The sequence below is a fragment of the Neolamprologus multifasciatus genome, chromosome 17 (genome assembly GCF_963576455.1).
Source record: "Neolamprologus multifasciatus chromosome 17, fNeoMul1.2, whole genome shotgun sequence".
NCBI classification, from domain to species: Eukaryota; Metazoa; Chordata; class Actinopteri; order Cichliformes; family Cichlidae; genus Neolamprologus; species Neolamprologus multifasciatus.
In genome coordinates this window covers 34,712,787-34,727,096 of record NC_140455.1, presented here as the reverse complement: position 1 = coordinate 34,727,096, position 14,310 = coordinate 34,712,787, and the positions used below count along the sequence as shown (strand labels likewise).

The 14,310-nt window shown below is 40.4% G+C and overlaps 1 protein-coding gene across 1 annotated transcript in view; it reads left to right on the top strand.

Annotated features, from left to right (window-relative positions):
• Positions 1-12,872, top strand: part of slc2a13a (solute carrier family 2 member 13a) — a 106,005-nt gene extending 93,133 nt beyond the window's left edge. Inside the window, exons 5-10 of the mRNA XM_085137987.1 lie at positions 1,198-1,361; positions 1,467-1,587; positions 7,933-8,058; positions 8,205-8,323; positions 10,432-10,584; positions 11,421-12,872. Of these exons, the coding sequence (XP_084994113.1) occupies positions 1,198-1,361; positions 1,467-1,587; positions 7,933-8,058; positions 8,205-8,323; positions 10,432-10,584; positions 11,421-11,647 (910 nt within the window). The 3' untranslated portion in view covers positions 11,648-12,872. The remainder of the gene's footprint in view (positions 1-1,197; positions 1,362-1,466; positions 1,588-7,932; positions 8,059-8,204; positions 8,324-10,431; positions 10,585-11,420) is intronic.
• Positions 12,873-14,310: the final 1,438 nt, after the last annotated feature.

The following is a 14,310-nucleotide window of genomic DNA, read 5'->3' as shown; positions in this document are numbered from 1 at the left end:
GAGTCCCTATCTATTGAATGTGCTTGCACGTGTTGTGTTTATTTTGGGTAATGATGTGTTTTCTGCCAATGAGCGCATTTATACTTTACTTTAAACTGCCTGGAGGTGTTTACTTTAAAGAGTCCCTACAGGTGTGTGCATTTTGTTTCATCGTTTTCTGCATGCATGTCCTTTTGTTTTTTCCACTCATCTTTCTTAGTTACAAAGTAGCAAAGTTGAAACGGGAAATGGACTCTGTGCAGGTGTCTGCATTGTTGACCGCAGCCTGCTTAGAGTCTTGTTGATGATGATTGCCGTTAATCTGCACACGTGGAGCAACATGGTGCCAGAGTTGCAAGTGTATAATTATATTATATGAGAGATGAAGAGAGAGCCTATTTATAACTGATCGCTAGTGGAGCGACTGGTGCTCAAGTAGAGAGACTGGGGTTGGTGGATGAGTGAATTGCTCTTACGAAGAGAGGCTGTTATTGGCTTGTTGACTTAAAGATTGATTGCAGTTTTGTATATGTTTCTGTTTGATATTTATACTTTAATATAGCCATAATATTGTGCTGAGACTGCTTAACATTTCTCCAAATACAATTATACAGTACTTGAAATACTTTGTAGGGTTTTTGCCTTACAATACGCCTTGAAGCGTACTGCGGTGATTTGATACTTTATAAATAAAATTGAAATGTATTGAACTGAAGTGTAATATGTGTAATAACAGTGTAATAACAAGTGTAATAACAGTTACTCTTGAAAAATGAATATGCAATTCTTGTGTTTTGTTGACTCTGCACACTAACATTATCCAAAATGTTTCCAACTGTATTCAAACCCAGAGAATGTAAGGCAGTTTGAAATGTGTATTTTCATAAAGTGGTTTAACTTTTAAATTCTGGCACAAATTCAGAAATTCCTCCACAAATAGTTGCTTTAGGAGAATGATTTAACTGCAAACTTGTTTATATGCAGAAATATAGCCAGAATACAACCAGTTGGCAGTCAGGTAAGTCAAGTCTGTTGCAAAGAAACATGTCACGGACAAGTTGGACTCATAGGCACAGACTAACTAAGACTGACTGCAATGTGTTGCCAATCTGTCTGTGTTTATAGACAAGAAGGATACTCTTGACCTATTTTTATGCTTCGTTTTTCTTATTATTATTCTCTAACTTTGCTTTTTCTTTTTTCTCTCATGTTACACAGGTACTACAGTGCCACCATCCTGCAGATGTCAGGAGTGCGCGATGACAGGTTGGCAATCTGGCTGGCTGGACTCACCACCCTCACCAACTTCCTGTTTACTCTGCTGGGAGTGTGGCTGGTGGAGAGAGTGGGGCGTAGGAAGCTCACCCTAGGCAGCATCATAGGTAAGGCTAAAGGAGGAGGAGACTTGAGCTGTCCAAATCAACAAAAAATATTAAAAGTTGTTTTTGTGCGCTCTGTGCGTTATTTAATTATTATTTTTTTGACAGGCACGTGTTTCAGTTTGAGTCTGTTGGCCATCGGTTTCTTAATGTCTGCACAGCACAGTCCCCCTGTCACCTACCACCCATTAGACCCCGCCATGGCCAACTCCACCTGCTCCAAGTACCAGTGAGTACTTTATCTACAGGCCTGTGGCGTTTCAGATGTATCTTAGAGTATATTGTATTATTACATCAACAGAATCTATCAGTGTTAAGTTCTCTTAGCCTGCTCCAACAACAGGTTGTCTTTTCTTTTCTGCAGTTACTCTGATTGCTCCACCGTTCACCATTTTAGCTGCAGAGTGTTAAAAAAACACCATTTGAGCAATAAAGACCATTTACCCAGAGGATTTAATACGGTGGTATCAAAAGCAAGTCTTTTAGGGAACACGTTAAAACACTAATCTATGGTGTAATTACTCAGTAACCATTATAGCAAACTGTGGAATTGAGATTTACTTTATTATGGGATTATGATAACAACAGGGATTTTCATTCCAGTATGAAATTGACATTAAATGGACATAAAAGCAAACAGCTGTGGAAACCCATGCTGTGAAGCTCCCAGTGCACCGTTTTTGTGCTGATGTTAATGCCAGATGAGGTTATTGAGTTAGCAAATCAGTGGTGACTTATATGCACTATGAGCCTCAGCATTTGGTGACTCGCTCTGTAATTATGCACAGTCTGCCACTTCATGACTGACTTAGGAACTGCTGTGGTTCCTAAATGCTTCTACTTTGCAATAATACCACTTACAGTTTATTGTGGAAGAACGAAGAGGGAAAAATGTTCAAATCTGACTTGTTTCAACGGTGGCAAACTATTACAGCACCATGCACAGATTCGTTGAGCTTTTTGTTAGTAAAGGCAGACTGCATGGCTAGGTTGATTTTACACCCGTGGCAATGGGACTGAAAGCACCTTAATATCACATTGATGCTTGATGTCAATAAGAAGTCCTTCAAACTGAAGCATGCAAAAGGACCTGGATCACAGAGGCGCCAAGGCTCAATTATTCATTCTTCCTATCTACCCATGCATGAATCCATTCGTCCATTTCAGGTCATGGGAGAAGTGTAGGCAGAGATACCCAGATCTTTCTCTCCCTGGCCAACTCCTCAATCCCCGATGGAAGAGATGGCTGGGGAGACGCATTCCCTCCTCTCTCCTCTTTGTCAGACATGTCCATCCTATTCAGAGGCACTGAGAGCCTGTGTTTTGCCAGCACTTATGAATTGGAACATGTTGACATTCCAAACCGTAAGTGCTCAGCTCCCATTACCATATTAATACAGAAGTACCCATGCATCGGAGCACACCAGTCTTCAAACGTGCCCTTCATTTTGATCTCAACTGAACGTAAATCACCTGGTGTTTTTTTCCAACTGGATATTGCATTTTTATGGCTTGCAACTAAGTTCTGGGGTATAACCACTAGAGTAGCTTTCTCCAGGACCAAAAGACATACTGAGACACACATGGTGGAAAGAAATCCAGCTACACTATCAAACCTAGTAATGAGGGTTGTTATTTCCCTTCAGGATGTGAGGAGTAGGTATGACTTTAGACCTCCGAGTCCCTCTGAATTACTCCGTCTGATCATCTAGCACATATGAAGGAAAATACAGATTTCTGTGTTTGTATTAAGGTGTCACACTCTGCAGTAGGTTGGAGGAACACACAAAGCAGTACATTTGGTATTGTAGCATAGCTTAAAATGGTAAACAAGAACCGGAAATGGGGGTGCCGGCATGAGAAAGCTACTGTTGACCTTGGAGCACTTCTGTTCTTAGTAAAGGCACTTAGTATTTTGCAGTTTTAGAGCAGAGGACACTTAGTGGTGGAAAGAGAATAAGACCCTCCTAAAAGAATTGTTGTGGTGAAGTTCTTGCAGGTTTTTACACATACGTTAAAACAGATCTAGATTTCTCTGAGTACTCAGAGGTCAAAATTAGTGCCAGCATAGGTGTTAGAAATTGCGATCAATTATTTTACCTAATAAATGTAATTAAATGATTTTAACAGTCTAACATCTGTCACTCCCATTTCACTCGACAGTCCCCAGCAGCAGCAGAAGGCAGGCGGTGAGCCAGAGTTTGTTTCCGAATGAAACAGTCATCAGATGCCTCCGTGTTGCAATTTACTCTCACTTACACAGACACGAGATGAAGCTCATGTGTAACGGCAGTCTTTCATCACAACGACAGACAATGCCTAATGCACTCGCTGTCCTGCGACCGCGTGCTGTATCTCACATAAACGCAGGGATAATTTGAAGAGATGAGTGCTTTTACCACACTGGAAAAGCTTTACTGAATTCACTTTGCTTCACATGAACCCACACGCATCCCTTCACTGACCACAGCAGCATCAACAGAGCACCAGAACCACCAGTAGCCTCTTAAGTGCTTTGGTGCTCAGATGTCCCACTTAAAGATGTTTTCTTAACGTGCTATTTTGGGGTTTGACTAAGGAGAGCTAAAGCCCTTTACGCACTGGACACATAACATTTGTGCAAATATTTTATGTTTTACAAATGTTTTTTTGACTCACCTGGTCTTAACTTAGTCATTTATACTGACTGCGGACCTGGAGTTGGCTATCGTTTGGTGGAGTGGGTTGTGCACTAATTTAACCACTTAATCCCCACGCCCCCGGTACCGGGGGCAAAAAGGAGGAGATCACGTTTAATCGGTTATAACTCGGGTTGAGAAATATAAGTCCAGACATGTGTGGTATCCACAGAAACCTCAGAATTTCAGCTAAAATGTCATATAAACCATTTCTACAACCACCAAACACACCGAAAACAAGCCGTGATTAAACGAGCAGTTACGTAAATGCGCAGAAGTCCGCTAAACAAACAAAACCGAACCAGAAATTCTTCAGACTTGTGTAACCGGCTAAAGATGGGCTGGTTAGCTTCCAGAGCTATCACTGACTCCACACACCAAGTTTCACCACGATCAGACCAAAATTCACTGAATGAGCCACAAAAGAAGACCACAAAAACACACAGCGGCGCAAATGCGCTAAGACAGAAATTGGCTTACTGTCCCGATTTCCTCCGTTATTTTCGCCGGTAGCCACGTGATTAACAGTAGTTGCCATGCCTACCTAGCCGCATCAGAGCAGTTTTCCGTCAACAACCTCCATTTTAGACCCACCTACAGACACGTGACTGAACAGACGCCACATGCAGTAAATTTGGGCCCACGTGGGTTTTGGCATCACAACGTCTGATTGGTTGAAGTGACGTGAACGTGGCATCATCACTGTGAATCTATTGGCTCAAACGATTAAAAAGAAGTGTCAATCACGCAAATTGACCAAAAGAAACCAAAGTTACAGCCCCTCGGAGTTTAAAGGGCCAGAGGCCAATCAAACGCTCTATGCGCGCTGCAGAAAAGGGCCATTACCATGTAAATGTGTGGTTAATTCTTCAAAAATATATTTTTAAAAAAAGCATGTTTAGGCCTGTTAATAAAATTTATTAATTTCTGCTCTTTAATACCTAAAAAAAAATCAACTGGCATGGTGTCCAATTGTGTGCCAAAATTGGACATTTTTGTACAACGTCTGGATATTCATGTATTGACAGGGCTGTAATTTTTCACTGTTTCACTTTAGAAACATAAATCTTTGCACAGACGATGTTTATATGTTGGTTACTGGATTTCTGGAACCAAATGTGATCTGAGGCATATTTTTCAAAGGGTTATATGCTAAAAATTAAAAAAAAAAAAAATTAGGCGAGGATAAAATCTACTTACTTTTTCTGTGTTCCAGTCTCAGTAACTTTGACACAGTAATATCTGATTCAATATTTACACCTCTGATGAAATTTCCCAAGTGTTAGCTTTATTTTGATACCAAGATTGTAAGGACAGAGTTTGTAATTGCAGAGAAATAATCAATTAAATTTGGGCATTACATTTTCGAGCAGGAAGCTCAGAAACCCCCTTGGGGCTTAAGAGGTTAAGGGTGAAGGTTGCTCCTGATGGAAAGCACTAAGGTTAAAGGGGAACTATCATAGATTTTACTGATAGGAATTTCTAGACGAGCTCCTTGCTTTTCTATTGGGAAAGGGTTTCATCCTTTTAGGACCTATCTACATTATGCTTACTTTTGTCACCAGATAAATATCAAATATGGTATAAAATATATGTATATAGTAAATATAATTTAAAACATATGGTATAAAACGTATGTATAAAATATACATCTTAGTCTCCTGAACTGTCTCATTGCATTACACACATGGTAAAAGGGAAGTCCAGTGGTGAAATTGCCATCTATGACATAACCAACCTGCAATGCTACCTAATGCTAATAAAAACCCTTAGGAGTGCTAAGGTATCACTAGCATTACATTACTGCTGGGCTAGCTAGCCTGACCTGCTAATGTCTCTGGGATTTTTTTCTTTTTATAAAAACAGATGTTTAATGGGCTTTGGCTTTACTAATACTTAACAATATCTATATCAGTGTTACAGATACTTCTAAGCAGCTAATGCTAAGTGGTTTTATCTTTCTCCTCGCCTTCCTGCAATAGTTACTTCTGAATATATGGTGTTATTTTCATCCTTAACCTCAGCGTGAAATTAGAGAAAAGCTTCCCTGGAAGCTACGGACAATAAAAATAGATCTCTCAAGCAGAGTGTGCATTTCATGACCTACCTCGAACCTGATGAAATAGCATGGGGAAAGATGAGTGCACCCTTGTGAAGCTGTTCAGTTGAAACACTCACAAATTTTCTTCTCTTCTTTTCTTCTTTGGCTCTCGGAGGAGGCGGACGCACTTTTTCTCCTCTCCCTTATCTTCCCTGCTTATGTCCTTGTCTAGTCTCGTGGGTTTTTTTTGTATTTTCCCTGGAACATTCTCTCACAGTCTGTTCTCTAAAACCTAAAAGAGGAATTATGGATTGGATCAACTGGTCCCTAAATGCAATTGACACCCCTTTCTCAACGAGAAGTTTGGGCTTGGGTGAGCCTGAGTGCTGAAGATATCTACCTATTCGGAACCATGGTAACAGGGTTCTGGCGGATCGGAGCTGGCTTGGCCCTGACTTATCGAAGAATTAAGAAAGCGGAACCGGCTGTTCAAACCCCCACAAAGCTGCCCGCTGGATTGGAACGATGGGAGAGGCGTGAGTTTCTCAAAATGGGCTCATTGAGTCACCACGGATAAGATCTTGGAGAGGCTACGGCTGCTGTGAATCCTCAGAATATGATCTTTGACTGCAGACTGCATACATCTCGGAAGGGCTAGTCAGAATAACATCTCTGGGCGCAAAATTGGATGACATCTCGGGGAGGCACACTGCCGTGAGTTCTCAGAAATCGGCTCCTTGAGCACAAGAAATGACAACATCACAGAAAGCAAGTATGGTGAAGCTCGCGGCTCTCCAACGGGACCAGTGTTGGACTGTAGAACTGCTTTGAAATTCATATGAGCTGTTTGCACTAAAGTAAAAAATTAACATTACTTCATCCGGATACCCTCTCGGCGCCAGCTACAAGGCCGGAGCCGAACAAAACACCCTGATAACGACTGTGTTTAGTCTGTTCCTTCCCATTCCGTGCAAGGCCACCTGGGTTGGCTGGAAGACTGTTTACTTAGCCTGGCAGGGCGAAGGACACTGTCTCAGCTGAACTATCGACACGCACACACATACATATACTGATACTGATAAGCACTCACTGACGCATCACCCTCCCTACCCCGGATCCAACGCCACCTCCAACGCTTACCTCCCCTCTGATGTGGACATCGGGTCAGTTGGAGGCGCAGTCGAAAGATTGCAGCGGTCCCAGATCAGATGTACACACTGAAACACTTTCTCATGTTGCTTGTCTGTGTTTATTGTGCTATGGTGTGTTGATATCTGTGCATTCCTGTATTATCCTTTTGTGTTACACATTTCGATGTTTCTTTTTCCTCGCTACCTAGCCTGACCTGTCTCCCCAATGTGATGTTTGTGTATTGTATGTACGGTCGGCAAGGTCTGTCATCTCGGTTGTGGGCAAAAGACCTGCAACTGACAAATAAAGGCTATCTCATCTCTCATCTCATCTCTCTCATCATCTCAAATAAGGACTGCTCATTAAGAAACAGACCGCAGAACATGATAATGTGATAGGATGTAGTTTAAATTAACACAGCTGGGAAGAGGATAGGAAAAGAAATGTAATGATAGTGAATCCCACACAGTGGGGACGAATGTCTCGTGCATTTCCTGATTTTGGTGAGAGATGTGTGCCTCAGTTAGATGGCAGCTGTTTTTCTGTTATATTTGCATCTTGTCCAGTAGCAGCAGGTACGTTTACATTCATATTGAACTTTTACAAGGAGTTTCTCAGCATCCTATAGAGGAAAGGCAGACGTAAAAGAATGTGATTACAAGCTGCCGTTTGATTGATTGTCTTTAGAGCAATGAGAGTTAATGCGTGTTGCGTCTGCTGTTAGGGTGTGCGAGCCGTGCATGCTGGATCCTGGATGCGGCTTCTGTTACCGTGAGAATGGCTCGGCGCTGCTCACCTCCTCCTGCGTGCCAGTCAATAAGGCCTCCACCGAGCACGCAGCATGGGGCAGGTGAGTCACAGGATGCAAAGTGAGCATGTGGAAGTGCATTAGGATGCAGTGAAATAACACATCTCACCTTTAACTGCCCCCCTCCCCCCCAGTTTTAAGAAGGATTGGTAAAGTCTAACTAACTAAAATGTGCATGCCTCTTATAGATGCTCCAACTCTACCCTGATGAGAGGTCAGACCTACTGGGCCTACAACTACTGCCCCACCTCCTTCTCCTGGTTGGTTTTACTGGGACTGGTGCTCTACTTGGCTGCCTTTGCGCCGGGTGAGAGACTGAACCTTAGTTTTAGTCCCCATGAGATCCAACACCAGGATGCTTTTGGGGAAAACAAAACAAACAATAACAAAAAAAGAACCAAAAATTGAACATAATTTTTTTTGAATTCTGAAAATGCAGTGTGGGACAAAGCGCACTATGTTCTGATAGCCTGCCAAAGCTAAACCTCGCTGTGTTGGACTAGCTGCAGATGTGTTTGTCTGAGTGCTTACCAGAGTTAACAGGATCCATTATAATCCTAACAAAGCACCAACCCATTGGCTGCTGTCTAAACGCCTAGTCGGTGTACTGTTCATTGTTTAGAGTCCAGAAATGCAGATACAGTTTTAAAACGCAAATAAACAGGTAGATCATAGTCTCATAGCTAAACAAGAGCCAGTAGTTATAAAACTGCATTTTGGCGTATATGTTTTTATTTTATTTTCCACATGGACTGTTTACCTGCATAAATTTGCCTGGTCAATACTACTCAACCTACAAAAGGAATTAGAAGCTGACCGCAAATCAAATCAAATATCTTTTTACTTGTATGTAGATGCTGCATATTGACAGAGCTTTTCTGCTTCTGTCAAATTCAACTACCGTCTTTGTTTCTATTATAGGCACGGTAGCACTTCATAACACAGCCCACGACTGATTATGTAATTTTTCTACATTTACCATGTAATTCTCCTTAATTGAGAGTCTAGGGAGAAGAAAGAGGACGCAAATCAAACTTCATGTATTTTTTTATTTAATTAGTAACTTTCGGGTATTTTAAAGTAAAGGACAACCAAAATTTCCTCTTTGTGGTATCCTGTCCTTGTCTTCTTGGATTGGAATTCAAGGGTCTGACAGGGGTATGGGCTGTATTATAAAGCAGCAGTCCTCAACCTTTTGCTCCACGGACCAGTTTAATGTCACATAATATTTTCACGGACCGAGGTGAGGTGTTGTGGATAAATACAACAAAATAAAATGATACGACCAAGACACAAACTGTGGTATTTTGTAAATATAATAATAAACGAGAATTCACTGTGTAATTGTGTAACTTTATTAGCAGCGTCTTCCTGAAATGCGCCAACAACACTGAGAGTAACATCCTCCTCTCTGCCCCTTAATGCTCTCTGGTCGCTATGGTAACACGTAAATATTTCTTTCAAAATAAGACTCACAACTACAACACGGGAAAAGACCCAGGGAAACCGAGTCAATGATAAAAACCCTGAACACCATAAATTTCACACCTGAGCCTCAACCGGTACCAAATTACTCACGGCCTGATACCAGTCCGTGGCCTGGCGGTTGGGATCCGCTGTTATAAAGTATCTACACTTCCCTTTCTTCTACTGTAATCTCATATCCTTTTGAAATATACAGACTGTAGAACATTTGTGTAGCATCCCTGGCTGAATGATGGTCTCTTATACTGATGCTTCACAGAGGTTTTATTGGAAAGGTTTTTATTGAAACATTCAGTGAAGACACCGTAAGAGCTAGGAGCAAAACAAAACCAGCAATATTAATACATTAATATTAATAACATCAAAGGAAACAAATTTCTCCTGCTCACATATAGCATGTACATCAAATTTACATCACTCAATTCATTATATCACCTCACTAACTTACAACTACACATAAAGGTCAAGGTCAAGGTTAACAACATAAACTCTATTAAACGACATTTTGATTGCATGTAACTTATTCCGTTAAAGGAAACATTAACAAACCTTGTGCCACTGTCAGCCAGGTACTAATTGGCAAAGAAAACGTACATATTTTACACTTTAAGGCACACTATTTACCATATCCTAAAAGAAACGTTACTAACAGCCCTTTAACGGTTTTGCGCCAGTTTCCTGTTTCAACATAAAAGCATGGATTTCAAAATAAAACCGAAGTACCTTTCAAACAAACGTAAAAATATTTACCAAATTTAAAGGTCATTTACAATTTGAGTTTTGAATTTTTTACATGTCTGAAAATGAAATAAGTTGTATGAAGTGCTGCTGACAAGACTTAAACAAAATATAGTGCAGTTCTCCATCCATCTCACATCTCCACCTCTTAATCAAATGGTCCCACAGCTCATTCTCACTTGTCTGTCGCAGGTATGGGTCCAATGCCATGGACCATCAACTCTGAGATCTATCCTCTTTGGGCAAGGAGCACAGGGAACGCCTGTGCAGCAGGGGTCAACTGGACCTTCAACATCCTGGTGTCTCTTACCTTCCTTCACCTGGCTCAGTACATCACCTACTATGGTCAGTTTCTGTGTGTAAGGAAATAATAACCTTGAAAGATTGTATCCTTTATTTTTTACACGTAAGAGGTATTTTTGTGTTTCCATTAAGAGCAATAAGGACAGAACAGCTTGCTGATACCCTGAAGTGATGCTTTCTTCCACCCATCTTGCATAACTCCTCAGTCAGTGTAGCACAACAGCAGGTTTCCCCTCACACAGGAAGGAGCTGACCTTTGGCGGAGTTGGAGATCAATCAATCAGGGGTGATTGTGGAGGCATCCTGAGATCCACTGGATTAATTATCGATTCGGAATCATTCACCAATTCATCTGCTTGATAGCAATCATTTACTAAAAGTGGGGCAAATAATGTCAAAGCTGGGAAAACACAAGATGTTTTCTTGTTAAATCTTAAAGTGCACTCGGCTGCAACTTAAAAATGTCACTGTGCGTTGACAAGAAGAAAATACGGACCACAGTTGCGACAAAATCTCATTAAACCTTTGTCACTCTTTTCGTATGAACCCTTATTCGTCACATAGTTATTTGTTTCCCGTTTACCCTGCTGTAAGGCCACATTGACAGGTGCCTTTTACTTATACTCCACATTTGTGAAAGCAGTGTTGCAAAAACATTTTCATTCTTCACCACACACGTCCCTAGAAGTGCGTGGGCAGTCGTGGTCTAATATTAGCTGCCCGCGGGATCTGTTGTCACCATCGGTGTTTCTTTTTCTGGCAGTGAATGAGAACAAGCAAATCATTTTATAAGAAGTGTGAAGTTGTGCCATTGTGTTTCTCATCTTTGTGGGTGGCTATCCTCGGTGACAGCGTGTTCTTTTGCTTTGTCTTCTCAGGAGCTTTCTTCCTGTACTCCAGCATGGCCTTGCTGGGTTTCGTCTTCACATATGGCTGCCTGCCAGAAACCAAATCCCGCCGTCTGGAGGAGATCGAAGCGTTGTTCGAAAACCACCTTTGCTCTTGCGGCGCCTCTGATTCGGATGAGGGACGGCAGGTTGAGTACATCCGGGTCAAAGGTTCAAACTACCATCTATCGGACAATGACGCATCAGATGTAGACTAGAGGAAACTTGGGTGTTGCTTACCTCCCTCTGGGTGTTTCATTAGCTGTTTCACTGGAACATGCAGAGCGGCCGAGTCTGTAATAGTGTTCTTTTTCCTGTGATCTGAGGGGCCACTGGTTTACCTCCAACATAGATTGGTAATTACATTTTAGAAGACTATGCTTCTATCAGTAACATGTATCAGTTCACTTTTCAAGCAGTCAATTGGGGGAATCCCAATCAACACTAATGCTTTAGCATGAATGTTTCCCATTAGTTCATTCTCTAAATTCAGGGGTGAACTGGCACCTTATCTGGTTTCAGACCCGCTTATTATTTTCAACCACAGAAGTCTATAACACTGGCCTTCTACGCAGATAATAGGAAAAGCATAATACATAGAAGTCCAGTGTCTTTTTCATAGAGACTAGTTATGACTGTTTAACAGATGCAAAGATACAAAATACAAGGGACTCGAATTTGTCCCTAATATTTTGTGCATTTGTTTTATAAGCACCATTTATGATTTATACACTTTGTGTCAGAATACAATGGCAACTCCATTCAAAAAGTTACAGTAAATAAAACCACAAAACTTTCGTTGACTGGACAGCAGCCGTTGTCGTCTTTCGTACCATTATGCCTTGGTGTATGAGACACATTCTGCTGTCTCGTTTTTTCAGCTTGTAGCGTAGCACACTTAATGTCAGTCCTTGAGCTGATGTTCTTCTGTTTGCAGTTTGAATTTTTATGAAGAGCAATTGCCAGAGACACACGGTATATCATTACGGTTGAGTAAACTTGTATTGTTGACGGGTGCCGAAACAAAACCGTTCTTACAAACTTGGTAGCCCTGAAAGGACTGGAAGTCTTCGTGCGACAGTATGGTTTGTGTATTTATATATTTATTTAAAACAGGTCTTTTTGTTAATCCACATTTCGACAAATTACAAATTACTTTTTCATTTAAAATGTGCTTCGCAAAAGCTACCCTACGAACCAATGTTGCAACTCTTGCAATTAACTTTTTCTTGTCGTTATTTCTGGATATAGTGTCTGTAATATCCAGCAAAGAAACCGGGCTGTTCTGTCTGTAGCAGTAAAAGTAAGCTTTAGCTTGATGACTGAGATTTTTAAGTGTTTCGTTCTATCTGAACATTGATATATTAGTGCCTGTGTATTGTGAAGGTGCCTAATGGCCATTTTTCAGTCACATTTCCTGTAGGTCTACATGGCCTTTTTTTTTTTATTTTAACATGTGCATATTTGCATTTCACCTGTGATGGAATTTTATTGACTAAAATTTCATGTATTTTGCTTTGTGTCTTCCTTCACAGCCTTATGTACAAATAGCCGAGCATATCATTTATGTAGTTCTCGTGTCAAAAGTTGAGGAGTAGGCTTTAGCGTAATTTGGCAATGTTGTTTTGTAAAAGTGTAAACTGTGTAAGGTTACACCTTGTTAGTTAAATACACGTAATTTTCTGTGTAGCGAAACTGTTGGAAAGTAGACAACTGTGTAACAAAAAATAAAAAAGGGTAAGTAAGGGGTATAAAGGCTGCTGCTGTGCTTAGTGAACAGGTTTCTCATGGCAGACACACAAAATAAACGATTGTAAAAATACAGTACAATGCAACGTTTAAAATGATGGAATTTTTCATATGGTTTCTTCTACCTATATTTTTAACCCCACATTAATAGAAATACCCAGAAACCTCAGTAAAAAAATGGATAATGTGCTAGCAGAAAATTACCATTTAAATGTTTTTTTCCCAACAGTCCATTATCCTAACCCATCACTATTTATAGACTAGTACCACTTTTTAAAACAAGGAACAGACCATCAAATGCCGTGCGACAATTACACCTAAGTGATCCATTAAAACTCGGTGGTGTTTGCAAATATTGTAGTAATTTTGGTGTTTTCAAGGTGTCATGTGGATACCTATGGGGAAAAAAGGTTTTAAAAAATTGATTAGAAACACCAAACCTTCAATAAATGGAAGAACAGTGATGGCATACTGTAGCACACAAGCACCCTCATGTGGAAAACCGGCTGATTTTTTAAAAATAAAAAAAGCTTTCAAATATTATAGTTGCCTCTTTAGTTGCAAGTTCTTCAGCGTTATAATAGCTGATCATTTTTCAAAGCAAACACAAAAAGTAGTATCAACATGTACAGAGTACAATAAAATCATATCAAGAATTGAAGTCAGCACAAAACACGGTCAAATGTTCAACTTGCGTTTGAAAATGATGAGCTATTCTATTGTAAAGCACTTGTGATTTGTAGTTATGGGGCCAGAATATTTTGAGCTCTGATTGTTTATTTCAATAAAAACAAAATATTGCGAAATATAGTTCAGAGTAATAACTTAAACTTCCAAAACTTTGCTTTTCAACTCATTTAGCGCAGCTTCTCTGGAGTGAAAGGTGTGGAAAACACTAGCAACTATAATTCAGTATAGGATTGTATTTGATCAGTTTCACTTAATCCAGGAGAGTTTTCTTAAAACTTCACAAGCTAGTTTTGTACTGAAAGTATTACTACACACAAAAACCACAGATTTACCTGTCCACGGCACAGACTGAGTAACAAAAACTTGTGTCAACCAAATATTTAATGTGATTGTTTTAGGCTGCACCTGTGTCAGAGATAATGTGGTGTTCAGCCCTTAACCT